The sequence below is a fragment of the Micropterus salmoides genome, unplaced genomic scaffold (assembly GCF_014851395.1).
Source record: "Micropterus salmoides isolate LMB-PRFRI ecotype aquatic unplaced genomic scaffold, ASM1485139v1 Ms_hic_scaffold_9, whole genome shotgun sequence".
In the NCBI taxonomy this organism is placed as follows: Eukaryota; Metazoa; Chordata; class Actinopteri; order Centrarchiformes; family Centrarchidae; genus Micropterus; species Micropterus salmoides.
This window is the reverse complement of record NW_024044681.1, coordinates 31144734-31158242: the sequence shown is the minus strand read 5'-3', so window position 1 is coordinate 31158242 and position 13509 is coordinate 31144734. Positions and strand designations below refer to the sequence as shown.

Sequence of the window (13509 nt, the reverse complement as noted above, 5' to 3'; positions counted from 1 at the left end):
TATATAGAAGATATAGACGATATATAATATATAGAAGATATATTCTGTTTTTTGGCTCTGGAAAAAAAACAACGCGAAATCTATGACGTCAATCACCTGCGCCGAATTTTACCACGTGGGGACGTTTTTGCAGAGGCAGCAAAACATCTGCAGTGATGCTTGCGTGTCTGTCGGTGGGCATGAAAATAAACTTTTGACAAACAAGAATCTGAAGAAAGAGCCGCGAAGGATTTGCTAACCGGGTCACTTTTTCCAGACCATGCCCCACGACTCCGACCCTCCTCCGGCTAAAAAATTCAAGCCGGGGTCTGTTTTCTTCCGTCTCGATAAGAATAAACCTGGAATGCTGCTGCCTAGAAAGGGAATTGCAACCACTCCGATAGACGTCCAGCGGAAACAGCTTCCAATCTACCAGGCGAAACCTCAGCTGCTGAACCAACTGAGACAGCTTCACAATGCTATTCTCATAGGTAATGTGCTCACAGCTAACGTTGCTGTGGCTAATACTGCTGCGACGTTAGCCGCTGATGTGCGACTCAGTTAAAAGGAAAATCCACTCTGAAATATAATGATGTTGGCATCTCTGTAATACTGTACAGCAGTAAACACTATTTAAATCATTATTATAGCTTAAAGTATTTTCCTAACTAAATAATTGAGTTATCACATCTTGCTTAGAAAATGTCATTTCTACTCTATATATGTATAGTGTAGCACCTGAACTAGTTCTTGAACTATGTGGAGTTCTTGAACTAGTTCAGATGTATAGTGTAGCACCTGAACTTGACCCATTGTCTGTCATGCATCAGGGGAGACTGGCTCTGGGAAGACCACTCAGATCCCTCAGTATCTGTATGAGGCTGGCATCGGACGACAGGGCATCGTCGCCATCACTCAGCCCCGTCGAGTTGCTGCAATCTCACTGGCAGGAAGGGTGGCAGAGGAGAAGAGGACTCAACTTGGCAAGCTGGTATGCACAATAGACATGTTTCCCATATCACTGCTTAGTCTGGTCTTTAGAATATAGGCTTACTGGTGCCCTGCGGGGTTTCTTGATGGAAAAACAAACAAACAGAAGTTGTGTTTCTATTCATTTGGATGTGAAATCCTGTATTGTTTTCCTTCATGTTTATGCAGTCTTCTTCTTCTGTGCCTTTGTTGGCGCTTTCCTACTTTTCTTGGTGTGTTACCGTCACTGGCTGGTATTTGTAATGGGTCAACCTCATGCGCGCAGTCAAGATTAACAAAACAGGGACCCACTCATAGAGCATGATAAAAATCTTATATGTATGTTGTTGTAAAAAACTTTGTTGTATTCTGTAGCACAAGCTCTTCCAGTTTCCAGTTCAGTTATGTCACACAACTGTGATGCACATTTGACCCGATATAGTACTATCAGTACTTCATCAGTTGAAATCTTACTGGGCTTTTTAGTAAATCAACAAACTTCTTTTCAGGTTGGCTACACGGTGCGTTTTGAGGATGTCACGTCCTCTGAGACAAAGCTGAAGTTCATGACAGATGGCATGCTTCTGCGTGAGGCCATCGGAGACCCCTTACTGCTGCGCTACACTGTAGTGGTGCTGGATGAAGCTCATGAGCGCACCGTGCACACTGATGTGCTGTTCGGCGTGGTTAAGACTGCTCAACACAGGCGCAGAGAGCTTAATAAGATTCCCCTGAAGGTAGGAAGGCTTCTGCTGTGGAGTTTAAGTATCTTTTTATATTCACCTGAATACCAAGTCTTTCTTTTGCCTAATCTGCGCAGGTCATAGTGATGTCAGCCACGATGGATGTGGATTTGTTCTCTGAGTATTTCAACAAGTCACCTGTACTCTACCTGGAGGGCAGGCAGCATCCCATTCAGATCTACTACACCAAGCAGTCCCAGTCAGACTATCTGCAGGCTGCACTCATCTCTGTCTTCCAGATCCACCAGGTAGTCTTCAAAATTTGTGGAGAGAAAACTCTTGTATGAAGTCTTATAACTGGCTAATTCTTCTAATGTATTGTATTTTTGTATTGCAGTTGAATAACAACATTTCTTATTTAAGCACTCAGTTGTAATCCAAACTAAAACAATAGACTCTCTTACCTTTAGCATTAAAAGAAACACAAACCTGTGAGTAAGCCGCGCTCCTGGGAGCATGTTCATGTACTGTGATGATTCTTCTTGACACAGTGTAAAAGAACACAGTGTTGCTGTTTGCACACAGGAGGCTCCTCCGTCCCACGACATCTTAGTCTTCATGACGGGTCAGGAGGAGATAGAGGCTCTGGCGAGGACGTGCCGAGACATTGCCAAGCATCTCCCCGATGGCTGTGGGCCCATGGTAGTAATCCCTTTGTACGCATCGCTGCCCCCAGCACAGCAGCTCAGGGTCTTTCATCCAGCTCCGAAGGTAAATGCAACTATAAACATGCGGGCGGAACAGAGTTCCATATATGAGTAGAGACAAAGGGACATGTTGGTTTCATACACAAGGTCTTGAGAATCTGTGTACAGTGGTTCTCAACTCTGTTTCTGTTCAAGAGATGTCTGCCGCTGTTTTAGCTTTACTTCTGGTTAGTTCCACATAATAGTGCCTTGTTTTCATATTACTATAAAGCCATATGTATCATAGCTTAATTGTGTTTATATTATTGTATACCTCATACAGGATGTTCTACCTTTTTCAGGGATGTAGGAAGGTCATCCTCTCAACCAACATTGCTGAGACGTCAGTCACAATCTCTGGGATCAAATACGTCATAGACACGGGGATGGTGAAGGCCAAACGTTTCAATCCTGGTCAGATGATTCAGCCTTCACACACAGACACACACACATTCTCATATCAGGATTAAATTAAACACAGCATTTTGTTGATGTAATAGGAAGAAGGACCAAATTAATGTAGAACTCATTAAGCTTTAAAAATGCATAATTAACTTGTAATGGAGTTATTTATTACATTGTAAATGATTTAAGTACTTCCTCTACCACTGACAGTAGCCAGCATATAAAATATATACAAATTACTGGCATACTTTAATTGAGGCCCCCAAATTGTGATTATGTGGCTATAATTATGCTCTACTCATTAATAAGATTTGACAACTATTTGAGACCCAGTGTTTAAATCTTCTAACTTCTAACTGTACAAAATACCTTGCAATAAAACCTCCAAACCATAACAGAAAAAATGCATTATGATAATAGCACCATGTTGTGATTTTTATTTATTTATTTTTGGCGGGGTATCGGTCATTTTGCTCTCATCTAACCGTACATGTGTTGTGCGACTCTCAGACAGCGGGCTGGAGGTGCTAGCAGTACAGCGGGTCTCTAAAGCCCAGGCGTGGCAGCGAGCGGGCCGGGCTGGCAGGGAGGACTCTGGTTCCTGCTATCGTCTCTACACTGAGCAGGAATTTGACAGCCTCATCCCCATGACTGTGCCTGAGATCCAGAGGTACTGTCGGCCTCCTTTTTTTCCTTCATACAGATGATAAAACTGTGTTATGTGCTGATCTGCAGGGAGTCCCTCCCACGTGTTCATTTATTTAGGTCCGCGTGATTGAGTGGCCTTTTCTTCTGTTTTTCTTTTTGTGTGTGTGTGTGTGTGTGTGTGTGTGTGTGTGTGTGTGTGTGTACTGCAGGTGTAACTTAGCCAGTGTGATGCTGCAGCTCATGGCTCTGGGGATTCCAGATGTAATGAATTTTGATTTCATGTCCAAGCCTTCTCCAGGTAAGATGCTATTGATCATGAAGTACTGTGCACCCCTGGTCATCCAGGAGGGTCAGTAGGTCGTAGTAACCTGTTTTGTTTATCCCAGAGGCCGTTCGTTCTGCTGTGGAGCATTTAGAGCTGCTGGGAGCTGTAGAGAGGAAGGAGGGGCAGGTTTTCCTCACTGCTCTGGGAAAGAAGATGGCAAGCTTCCCTCTGGAGCCTAGATATGCCAAGGTAAAAGCAAAAGTGCTTGATAGCATTACGCAAATAGATACAGTGTTGTGGGGTTCTGACAAAATGTGTGAGCCTGTAGCCCACAGTGCCACATGGGTCACACACATAACCCAGCAAGAATTTGGTGTAACACTTGCCTGCCTTGTCTGCTCCCTCTCACAGACCATCCTGTTGTCCCCCAACTTCTCCTGTTCTGAGGAGATTTTGAGCATAGTGTCTCTGCTGTCGGTGGACACTGTACTGTATAACCCTCCAGCCCGGCGGGAAGAGGTGCTTGCTGTGCGCAAGAAGTTCAGCTCCAGCGAAGGAGACCACATGACACTGCTCAACATTTACAGAGCGTTCAAGAAAGTCACTGGTAATAAGGTGAGCTACGCTGGGTGAAAGGGGAAGAAAATGTAAATCCAGAAATCAAGCACTGTTGCTGAGCTCCTTCATAATCTGTTAAATGTCTGCTGTTAAAGGAGTGGTGTCGGGAGAACTTTGTCAACAGCAGGAACATGGGTCTGGTGAAAGAGGTCCAGGCTCAGCTCAAAGACATCTGCCTTAAGGTACACAACTGAAATCCTTATGAATATGGATATGAATGTTCTGTGTGGGGCTGGGCAATATCACCTGAAATCAATGTCATAATTGTCACATTTACCTCATTAACAAATGTTTATTGAAACACTGTCTTGTTAGATACAAGATTCTCCATATGTAAGTATTCTTTACAAAAACAGGAAAGTAGGCTATACTTCACATATTTGGCAACTATCAAAATAAGAGATAAGATAAGCTATGAAGAGATGTGTATATCTTTTATGGCTGCTATTATCTCATCCCATCAACTGGATGTTTTAGGGTATGGGGTGACATTATTTTAATATTTACAATTGTGTAATAAACTGCTACATAAGCCTCCAGACTTTTGCCAGGGGAGACAAGGGAGACTCCTTTACTATTTGAGGGCGATTCCTTTTTGTATACAAGGGAGTACTCCTAACCCCTAAAGAGCTAGCTTGAAGCTAACTTTGGGGTTAACCCAGTAACCAGACCCAGCTCCTGATAAATAAAACTCAGGAACTTAGTTCTTGAGGAGCTCTAGCATTTGTTGACAAACTGTAAACTGACTCATGTCTGTGAAGATTCTTAGTCATCCAGGTCATAGTTGTCCTAAAAAGGAGAAGGGGCTGGTTGAAGAAGCCAATCCGATGAGATGCGAAACCTTCCTTGATTTTAAGTTCTTTGAATGTAATTTGACTGTTACATCCACGGCTTACTGCTAACCTGACTCAGTAGGTCGCATTTTAGATGCTAGCAGTACAGACAGCAGATCCATTTGACCCTATTGATAATTAAATACAGTAACACACTGACTACCAGTAGATCACCATTTAGCGCTAACATGGCCTGTCCTGCTTCTTGATTTTACCAGCTGAATTTGAAGCTGGAGTCATGTGGAGCAGACACAGGGAACGTTTGCCGCTGCCTTGCCCATGGGATGTTCGTCAACGCTGCAGAGCTACAACCTGACGGCAGCTACTTAGCTCTGGACACACACCAGCCTGTGGCCATCCATCCCTCCTCCGTCCTTTTCCAGGCCAAGCCAGCATACGTGGTCTTCAACGAGCTTCTGCACACCTCCCGCTGCTACATGAGAGACCTATGTTTGGTGGATGCCGACTGGCTGTTGGATGCAGCACCGGAGTACTTTGGCCGCAAACTCCGACCCACTAAGAGCTAACCAACAGAGAAACAGGACTGAAGTAAATCTCTGCAAGGTCACCTTCCTCAAATGACCCAGTGACAATAAAACTGGGAAATGTCTTCTCTTCACAAAGCTGAATTTAGATAAAGACGTTTATTGATTTCTTACTAGTGCAAGTCAGAACAGAACATTTTCTGTGTAGTAGACTTCTCTGGATTTCACTACCTCCCAGTTGACAAGCTTTTGGCATGTGTCACTGCAGCAGAGATCTGCATATTGAGGCCTCACAACTTTAACTTCCTGCAAGACAGTCATTGAGATTTTATAAACTGTGTTTCTTCTGCCTGATAGTATTTCACTTTGCCATTTGGTTTAACACCTTAAACAGTGTTTTTGAGGTGTCATGCATAACATCTTAACATTTGCATGCATTATCACAGCACAGAAAACCTCACAGGAGGACACATCTTTAAGTAAGCAGCGTCTTGGGCTGATATGATTTATCAGTTTATTCTCTTCATGTGTGAAATTCGCGAAATTTTGTACTTAATTGTCAAGCCACCTACCCAACAAGATTCAGACGGCTCAGTGGAGCAGATGGTGGTTGTTCTGTTCTGCACAGTTTTGAATAACTGAGGAGTTTACTGACTATTTGCCTCTGAAATGTTAGCTTCTCAGAAGCTAAAAAAAGCAGTCTTGTCTTGAGCTTTTCCACCATGTCGTTTTTGGTTAAACAAAGTGGTCTTAAAGGGTTTTATATATGCAATAACAGTAGATTTGTCCTAATCTATGAAGTTACGTAATTACAAAAAAACATGGAAATCACCAAAGTTGTAGTTAAAAATATGAGGTTTTCAGATATCACGATGACTTGATTTCACTTTGATAATTACTCTACATGCAGCACCCGTCTTATCTTGTGCATGCCCTTTTCTACATGATTGTATCACCAGTTTCGAAAATACATGCACATCAGGAGAAGTAGCATGCCTTATTCTCCAGGTTCTACACTTTGCTGTTCTGTTACTCAGCCTCTGTACAGACTACACAAAGATGTACGCTGACAACAAATGTATGCAATGCATGGAGATTATAGTTAAGGATCTGATCACTCAGGTCTTTCATACTTTGTAGAATGTTATGGAACAGATAGGATGCTCCTCCTGTCTTTTTTACGCTGGACTCAGGATTGTACAATATACATTATAACCTGAATAAATTACATAAACAATTTCTAGCTTTTAAAAATGCCAAACACCAAATGCACTTGGGGTTGCTGTAGAGAACTGTGAGACTATATTATAAAGAGGATGTTCAGTGTTTGAATCTCTTACAGGTCATGCTGCTCATGTGCTTTCTTGCAAGATTTCTTTTCCAGTCACAAAGGGAAAGTAGACTGTTTAAGATTGACATAGTATAAAGTTTGTAAGATTAAATGCACGGCTTTGATGAGTTTATGATGAGTATTTTTCACATAATTTGTTAAAGTTTAAAACCACTGTTGGTATAATTTTTAATAAAACTTCAGTCACTGTCCATGTCTGCATGTGGAAAGTAAAGATTCATAGGCACAAGTGTTTGGGAGTCTTGGATTTTCCAGAAAGTATAACTCAGTCCTAATTCCTGCCAGTGTTATTTAGTCGTATTTAGATTGACACATTTCCAAAATATGTATATATCAGATTAACAAACAATATTTTAGTGTGGTGTATGGATGAATTAAACAGAGCATTAAGATGTATCTTCACTGTTTACAACAAATCATGTCATTACCACAATCTGATGACAAATTATTTATTAATAATTTATTTCACTGATTTCTTTTAGTAGGGCAAGATAGGGCATTTTACTTTTATAGTAAAGAGTACCTGGTGATGCTCAGTGCATTCAGGGTAGATGAAACTTTTTATAAATACAATCCTGGGTTAGTTGTTTGAAAATTGTTGTTAGCTCCATCTTCTGACAGCAGGGTGTCATTCCTAAATGATGTGACTGATACATCTCCCTATGCTGAGGCTGAAACACACTTTACTTTGAATGATGCAGCCCTTCCCTCCAGGATGTCCATGTCCACTCTAGCCAGAAACTCATTTTATGTCCGAAATTGTGGATTTGTACGAGACACCACAACAAGTGTGATGATGCGGACCTGATTTAAATGTACGTGTGTCCTCTCGTCTTTTGGGGACAGATGCTGCATTTCCTTCTCTTTTTTTTATCATAGAGAGACTTGTGTTGTTTCAGAGGAAGAAAGACAGCTATAAAACCATAGACGGTATATAAAAAGTATAAAACCTACCTTCTTCTTTATCAAGCCACAGGGGGCGCCATTGGGTATGTTGTGTCGTATCATGACCTTAAAACATATAATTTACTTTATTACATTAGACTAGTTATTTATATGATATAACTGTTGTCATATTTGGGGCCTTCTTAAGAGAAAGGCAATGATTTTGTTTTAGGGCTTTCGGTTTTAAAGTATTATTTCCGGTGCAAAGGTCATAGTTGTGATAGGTCAACGCGTCCTTCCACACGTGTGTTCTGTAATCTTCCAGAAGCAGCAGTAACGGGGAGCCAGCCGGTTGTTGTGAGCTGTCAGACTTATTTATTGTTTCGTTACACGCCTTAATATTTCTACATAGTCATGCTAAAGTCAGTTGTTCGTGCGGTGGGAGCCGCTGTTCGCATTTCTTCAGCCAGCACGTCCACAGCCCGAGCTCTGCCGCTCATCTGCCCGACACTATCGTCTCCGAGTTCGGCAACAACCCGGCCCTTCACCCGGTCCCTCTGGATGCTGAATAACAACGGAGCCTCGTCAGGATACAGGCCAAAACTTTTCAGTTCAAAAGCATTGAATCCCTCAGTGTCGTGTGGATGTGGAGGACTGCACACAGAAGGTAACATTTAGCGTAGTAGTCCCTACGGTCAGAGTAGCTAGTTAGCTAGCTAACGTTAGCTAGCATGCCTCGTATCAGGCAATATTGCATGGAGACAGTGCAACACGCTGAGCTGCTCAGAGAAGACCTCATGTTAAAATGTTTTTCACTTAACCGTGACATTTCTCATTTCTGAAGACACTTAGCCCTCATACACAATTCATTTGGGTCAGAAATTAAACGACCACTAACATTTAACGTTTGCATTCTCTCACTGTGAACAGTTAGCATTCACCTTGAAAGATATGTTAAGTGAAAATATAACGGATAAAGTAAAAACAAACAGCAGGAACAAAACGTTTGTACAAAGAAGTTGTTATTTTGTGTTGTATATGTTGACATGTGAAATAGCATGAGTATCCAGGCTGAGGTTTAACGGTCAACGACTGGAAGAGTGATGAGAATGTGAAGCATATTTGATATCCAATTTATAATAACACTTGTAATTTAACAGTTCATTCTTCTTCATTCTATAAAGCTGAGTTAATTATCAGCCTATGCAAATCATCTTGAAAGCAGTTAAATTTCTACTTTCAATTGCCCAAATATGAATTAACGTTATAAGCTTAGTGATGGCGAGATGAAGCATTGAAGCTTTCATCCAATTGATTCACTGATGGCCCGAAGCTTCATGGTGCTTCATTTGCTCTACTGTGCCATCAAGTGGACAATAAATGTAAAACAGGCAGAGTGATTATAATGGCACCATGGATTTGGTGTGTGAAGCTTTAAAATGAATAAATTAATGAATGATGTTAGTCATGCCAATATATTAAACTATGAACTTGTTAATATGGTGTCTGTCTTTATGATAAAGAGGGTCAAAGGGAACGTGGAAACAAGGGAGAGGGTTATGATCTGAATGTACTTGTGTTACTTGGTTTGTGACTTTAGATAATAGAGACAACATTTTATTCATTTTTACTTTTCCACAGTGCTGGGCTTTAGGCAGTATCTTTTTTGAAGATGATTTTACCTGATTTAGAACATTATCATTAGGGTAATAAGGGGTAAGACGCCCCCAGTTTAATTCTTACAAATCCACAAAATGTCAAACAAAAATTCTCAGCACTTTCTGGCTGCCACAAGTCTAACTGAACTAGAAATGTCCTGCTTCATCACAATTTTTCATAAAACAAGCTGTAGATATAATTTATAGTGTTCAACAAAAATCAAATTAAAAAGTCCAGGATATGTTAATGAGGGTCCATTGTATTTTGCTGCTCCTTTCAAATCATACACCAAACCCACGAACCATTTCCTGAATCAGTCAAGTGGTACGGCCTCGACCACACACCTCACAAAAATCTCCCTGGATTACTCGACACACGCTTTGAAGCCTCGATACGTAAGGACACATCACTACTTAGTAGCATTGTGTGCACAGTATGATAGTGACCACATGATGAAACACAAGCAAGGCATGAGCTATGAGTTGTGCATTAAAGGTGTCAGAGGGAAGCTTGTCAAACCCTGAGCACCCAACAGAAACCTGAGAATGCAGCCTTGCTGAAGGCGTACCAGCTGGGAATTGAGGAGGAAAGGTTCCTTTTAAGAGGTTTCTGTAAGCAGTTAGAATCCAGTAACTCGGGTAAAACTGAGCTAATAAAACTTGCATTGCAGTTGCATCAGGATAAGATTGGATTTTCTGCTACATAAATTTTGCCACAATTTTCTAACCTGTTATACCATTAAAACAGGTGACAAGGCATTTGGGGATTTCCTGTCTGATGAAATAAAAGAGGAGAGGAAAATCCAGAAAAGCAAAAGCCTTCCTAAGATGTCTGGAGGATGGGAACTGGAGATGAACGGCACAGAGGCTAAACTCACAAGGAATGTCGCTGGAGAAAAGTAAGGCTGGCACAGTTAGTGATTATCCATTCTGTGCTGGCACTTAGGCACCCTTACGAGCTCCTGGTCTGTCTTCTTCTTTCAGAGTCACTGTCACGTTCAATGTCAATAACAGCATTCCTCCTAACTTTGAGGAAGAGGTAGAACAAGGACAGCAGAAGTCAGCAGAAGAAGAGGTGAGTTTCAACAAGCCTGACTTTTTTAGAGATGCATGGAAAATGTAAGCAGTCATGACTGCATTGGCCTGGAAACTTGTGTTTAAAATAGAAAACGGCTGATTAAAGCTGGTAACAGTAAAGTATGTACATTACGATGATTTATAATTCTGTTTCTTTTTACAGCCAGAAATTGTGTCAACACCCAACTTTGTTGTTGAAGTAACAAAACAGGCTTCAAAGCATTCCCTGGTGTTTGACTGCCATTATCCTGAAGACGAGGTAACTAAGCATAGACCACATTAATTTATACAGAAATGAACATGTCAGATAATATTGATAGTGACAGCATGTAGGGCTAGGCGATTAATCAAATTTTATTTTCAATTAAGATTTTGGCTTCCAACGATTATGAAAACAAGATAATAGAGTTAAAACGATGATTGTGCTCCATTCCGTTTCGCTATGATGCTCTGGTTTTGTAAATCCAGCACACCCCATTCCTTTACAGTGGTGTCTCTCACACTTCCCTAAAAGCCCAAACTCCCTCTCAGCCGGTTTAGTTCAGGTCGAGTCCAAGATGACGAGAGTTATAACTGCAATAACTTGCTACTCACTGTTGTTACCTTAAGCCTATGCCATTTTACACTGCATAAATTAGCCTAGTGGCTAGCAGACTTTTCCACTACTCATAGCTTAACAAAGTACATTTTATTTATACTTTGCTATATGTTGCTGTCAGCATTCAGGTCAGCCCTAAAGACAAGTTTGTTCAGTAAATACATGTTGTTTCCAAAGTCAACCAGAAATAATGTTAAATAATCCTGATCTCAATATTGAGCAGAATAATAGTGATTATTAGCAACCCTAACAGCACGTCTCTGAGCTTCCTCTCTGACAGTAAAGGTTTTAAGTTTAATCGAAATGTTGGACTTTCATTTTTTAGATGAGTCGTGGTGAAGGAGAAGAGGAGAGCGACATCTTTGCCATTCGGGAGGTCAGTTTCCAGCCTGAGGGAGATTCCGAATGGAAGGAGACCAGCTATACGCTCAACACAGACTCTCTGGACTGGGTAAGATTTGAGACCGTAAACAGTTAATGAAGCTGAATATGGCTGTGTTTAATTTGGGTCATTTAACCTCATTGCTATGTTGTTTTTTAGGCCCTGTATGACCACTTGATGGACTTCCTGGCTGACAGAGGGGTTGACAACACCTTTGCTGATGAACTAATGGAGCTGAGCACTGCCATGGAACATCAAGAGTACATAAAGTTCCTGGAAGACCTCCAAGGCTTTGTCAAGTGTAACTAATGTTAAATATCAGCTAAAGTTCACCGCTCTTTGATACACATCCTGGCAAAGTTGGAGGTATGATAATACAGCAAGACTAAAGCAAAGGTTGCAGCACTGAATGATTGATTGATTGATATCTTTGGCACTCTAAAGAGATCGATTGTTCCTTGCTTCAGTGTCTGTGGCAGTGAGCCATGTTTCCCAGCAGTTGTCACATTAATACCTGGCTACAAATGTTTTCTCTTTGTTAAAATATGTTTATTTTTCTGTAACTTTAAAGGAGGTAGTTAAATTAAATATTTGAAGGACATAAACAATGCAGGTCATGACAATGTGCAGAAACCATCATTATAAGAAGTGTCTCTCTATTGTAGAGGTCCTGTCTTAAAGCTGGGGTAGGCAATTTATTTCAGAAGCTTGTATTTGTTATATTTGTTGAAATTCTCTTTAGATCTTGACAGCAATCAATAAAACAGATGCCCACACACAAATGAACAAAATCCACTGTCTGTGGCTGTCACTAAGCACGGACCGAATGAAATGATTGGCTGGCCTGCCTGCCGTCTACCTGCCATACCACAGTATGCCTGTGCATGCATTGCCCATGATTTTTATTTTATTTTTTTTTTGGGTGGGAGTGGCTTTGGATAGAGGCCTGAAAGGAGGGGTTGGAATTTTTCCATTGGATACTTTGATAATCTTGGTGTCTCTTGTTTGTTTGTCAAAGTTGCCTACCCCAGCTTTATGTGCAATGGATTGATATGATCCAGTCAGTATTTGTGAATGTTGAACTATCCTAAAGCCAATAAACGGACAATTTGTCAAGATGTGAAGTCAAATCAAAACCTTGAATAATGAAACCCTCCTCACTTACAGTAGACGTATGTGAAGGCTTCTGGTTTTACAACTTGACAGTCCTGCTTTTTGTCTTAAGCGCTTCTATCTGGCTTGGCAAGCGAGTTCATGTTGACTAATATTGATTTGACTCTATCAGGCCAGAACAATTGGTGTCAAAGAATGAAAGATCAATGTCGAATAAAAAAACAGTTTGATATAAATAGATGATTTTATGTGTCTTATGTGCCAGGTCAAACAGACTATCAGTTGTTACAGATGGTGTATGAAATGCAGAAGTGGCCAAATTGCATTTATTAGAACCCAGCGAAATACTAAAACCGGAAAAACTCTATGAATTTAGCCTAATTGGAGTCTGTGGATGTTAAGTACTGAAGCATGGCCAGTATCTTCTCTAAATGTTCAATTTGCAACATTTCCCTGTCAATCCTGGGTAAGAGTAAAAACAGGATATGTTGCGTCCCTGCTGTGACTGGAGTTTTTCCAAGCAATCTGTGTGCAAAAAACCTGCACATCTTTCTGTTTCACAAGGACTTGCAACACTGGGATGCTCCCTTTTTAAAATCTATTTTTCTTTATTACCTTTAGAAAGAATTCAAGGCTTCAAGCCTAAAGTGGCTTTTTTAACGGGTCCAGGTCCAGTCAACCTTTCATGAATATGCTTTGAACAGCCAGCCCTTGCAGCAATGACCTTCTGAAGCTTACCCTTCTTGTGGAGGGTGTCAGTGAGTGTCTTCTTGACAACTATCAAGTGAGAAGTCTTCCCCATGATTGTGGCTGT

The 13509-nt window shown here is 41.0% G+C and overlaps 2 protein-coding genes across 2 annotated transcripts; both read left to right on the top strand.

Annotated features, from left to right (window-relative positions):
- Positions 1–105: 105 nt before the first annotated feature.
- dhx33 (DEAH (Asp-Glu-Ala-His) box polypeptide 33) lies at positions 106–7208 on the top strand. The gene is made up of 12 exons (XM_038707482.1): positions 106–470; positions 810–970; positions 1458–1685; positions 1769–1939; positions 2217–2402; positions 2680–2791; positions 3293–3452; positions 3640–3728; positions 3817–3944; positions 4107–4310; positions 4409–4495; positions 5365–7208. Exons 1-12 carry the CDS (start codon positions 260–262, stop codon positions 5671–5673), a joined length of 2046 nt encoding a protein of 681 aa, XP_038563410.1. The 5' UTR covers positions 106–259; the 3' UTR covers positions 5674–7208.
- Positions 7209–8153: 945 nt separating this feature from the next.
- Positions 8154–12933, top strand: LOC119896217 (complement component 1, q subcomponent binding protein). The gene is made up of 6 exons (XM_038709724.1): positions 8154–8534; positions 10274–10424; positions 10510–10600; positions 10766–10861; positions 11526–11651; positions 11742–12933. Exons 1-6 carry the CDS (start codon positions 8282–8284, stop codon positions 11889–11891), a joined length of 867 nt encoding a protein of 288 aa, XP_038565652.1. The 5' UTR covers positions 8154–8281; the 3' UTR covers positions 11892–12933.
- The last annotated feature ends 576 nt before the right edge of the window (positions 12934–13509 follow it).

Excerpts from the sequence above, each read along its gene's own strand:
- dhx33 (XM_038707482.1), top strand. The coding sequence starts at position 260 with ATGCCCCACGACTCCGACCCTCCTCCGGCTAAAAAATTCAAGCCGGGG. Across the intron at positions 1,686-1,768 it reads TTAATAAGATTCCCCTGAAG|GTCATAGTGATGTCAGCCAC; the intron begins GTAGGAAGGCTT and ends TAATCTGCGCAG. Across the intron at positions 4,311-4,408 it reads AGAAAGTCACTGGTAATAAG|GAGTGGTGTCGGGAGAACTT; the intron begins GTGAGCTACGCT and ends CTGCTGTTAAAG.
- LOC119896217 (XM_038709724.1), top strand. The coding sequence starts at position 8,282 with ATGCTAAAGTCAGTTGTTCGTGCGGTGGGAGCCGCTGTTCGCATTTCT. Across the intron at positions 8,535-10,273 it reads TGGAGGACTGCACACAGAAG|GTGACAAGGCATTTGGGGAT; the intron begins GTAACATTTAGC and ends CCATTAAAACAG. Across the intron at positions 11,652-11,741 it reads ACACAGACTCTCTGGACTGG|GCCCTGTATGACCACTTGAT; the intron begins GTAAGATTTGAG and ends GTTGTTTTTTAG.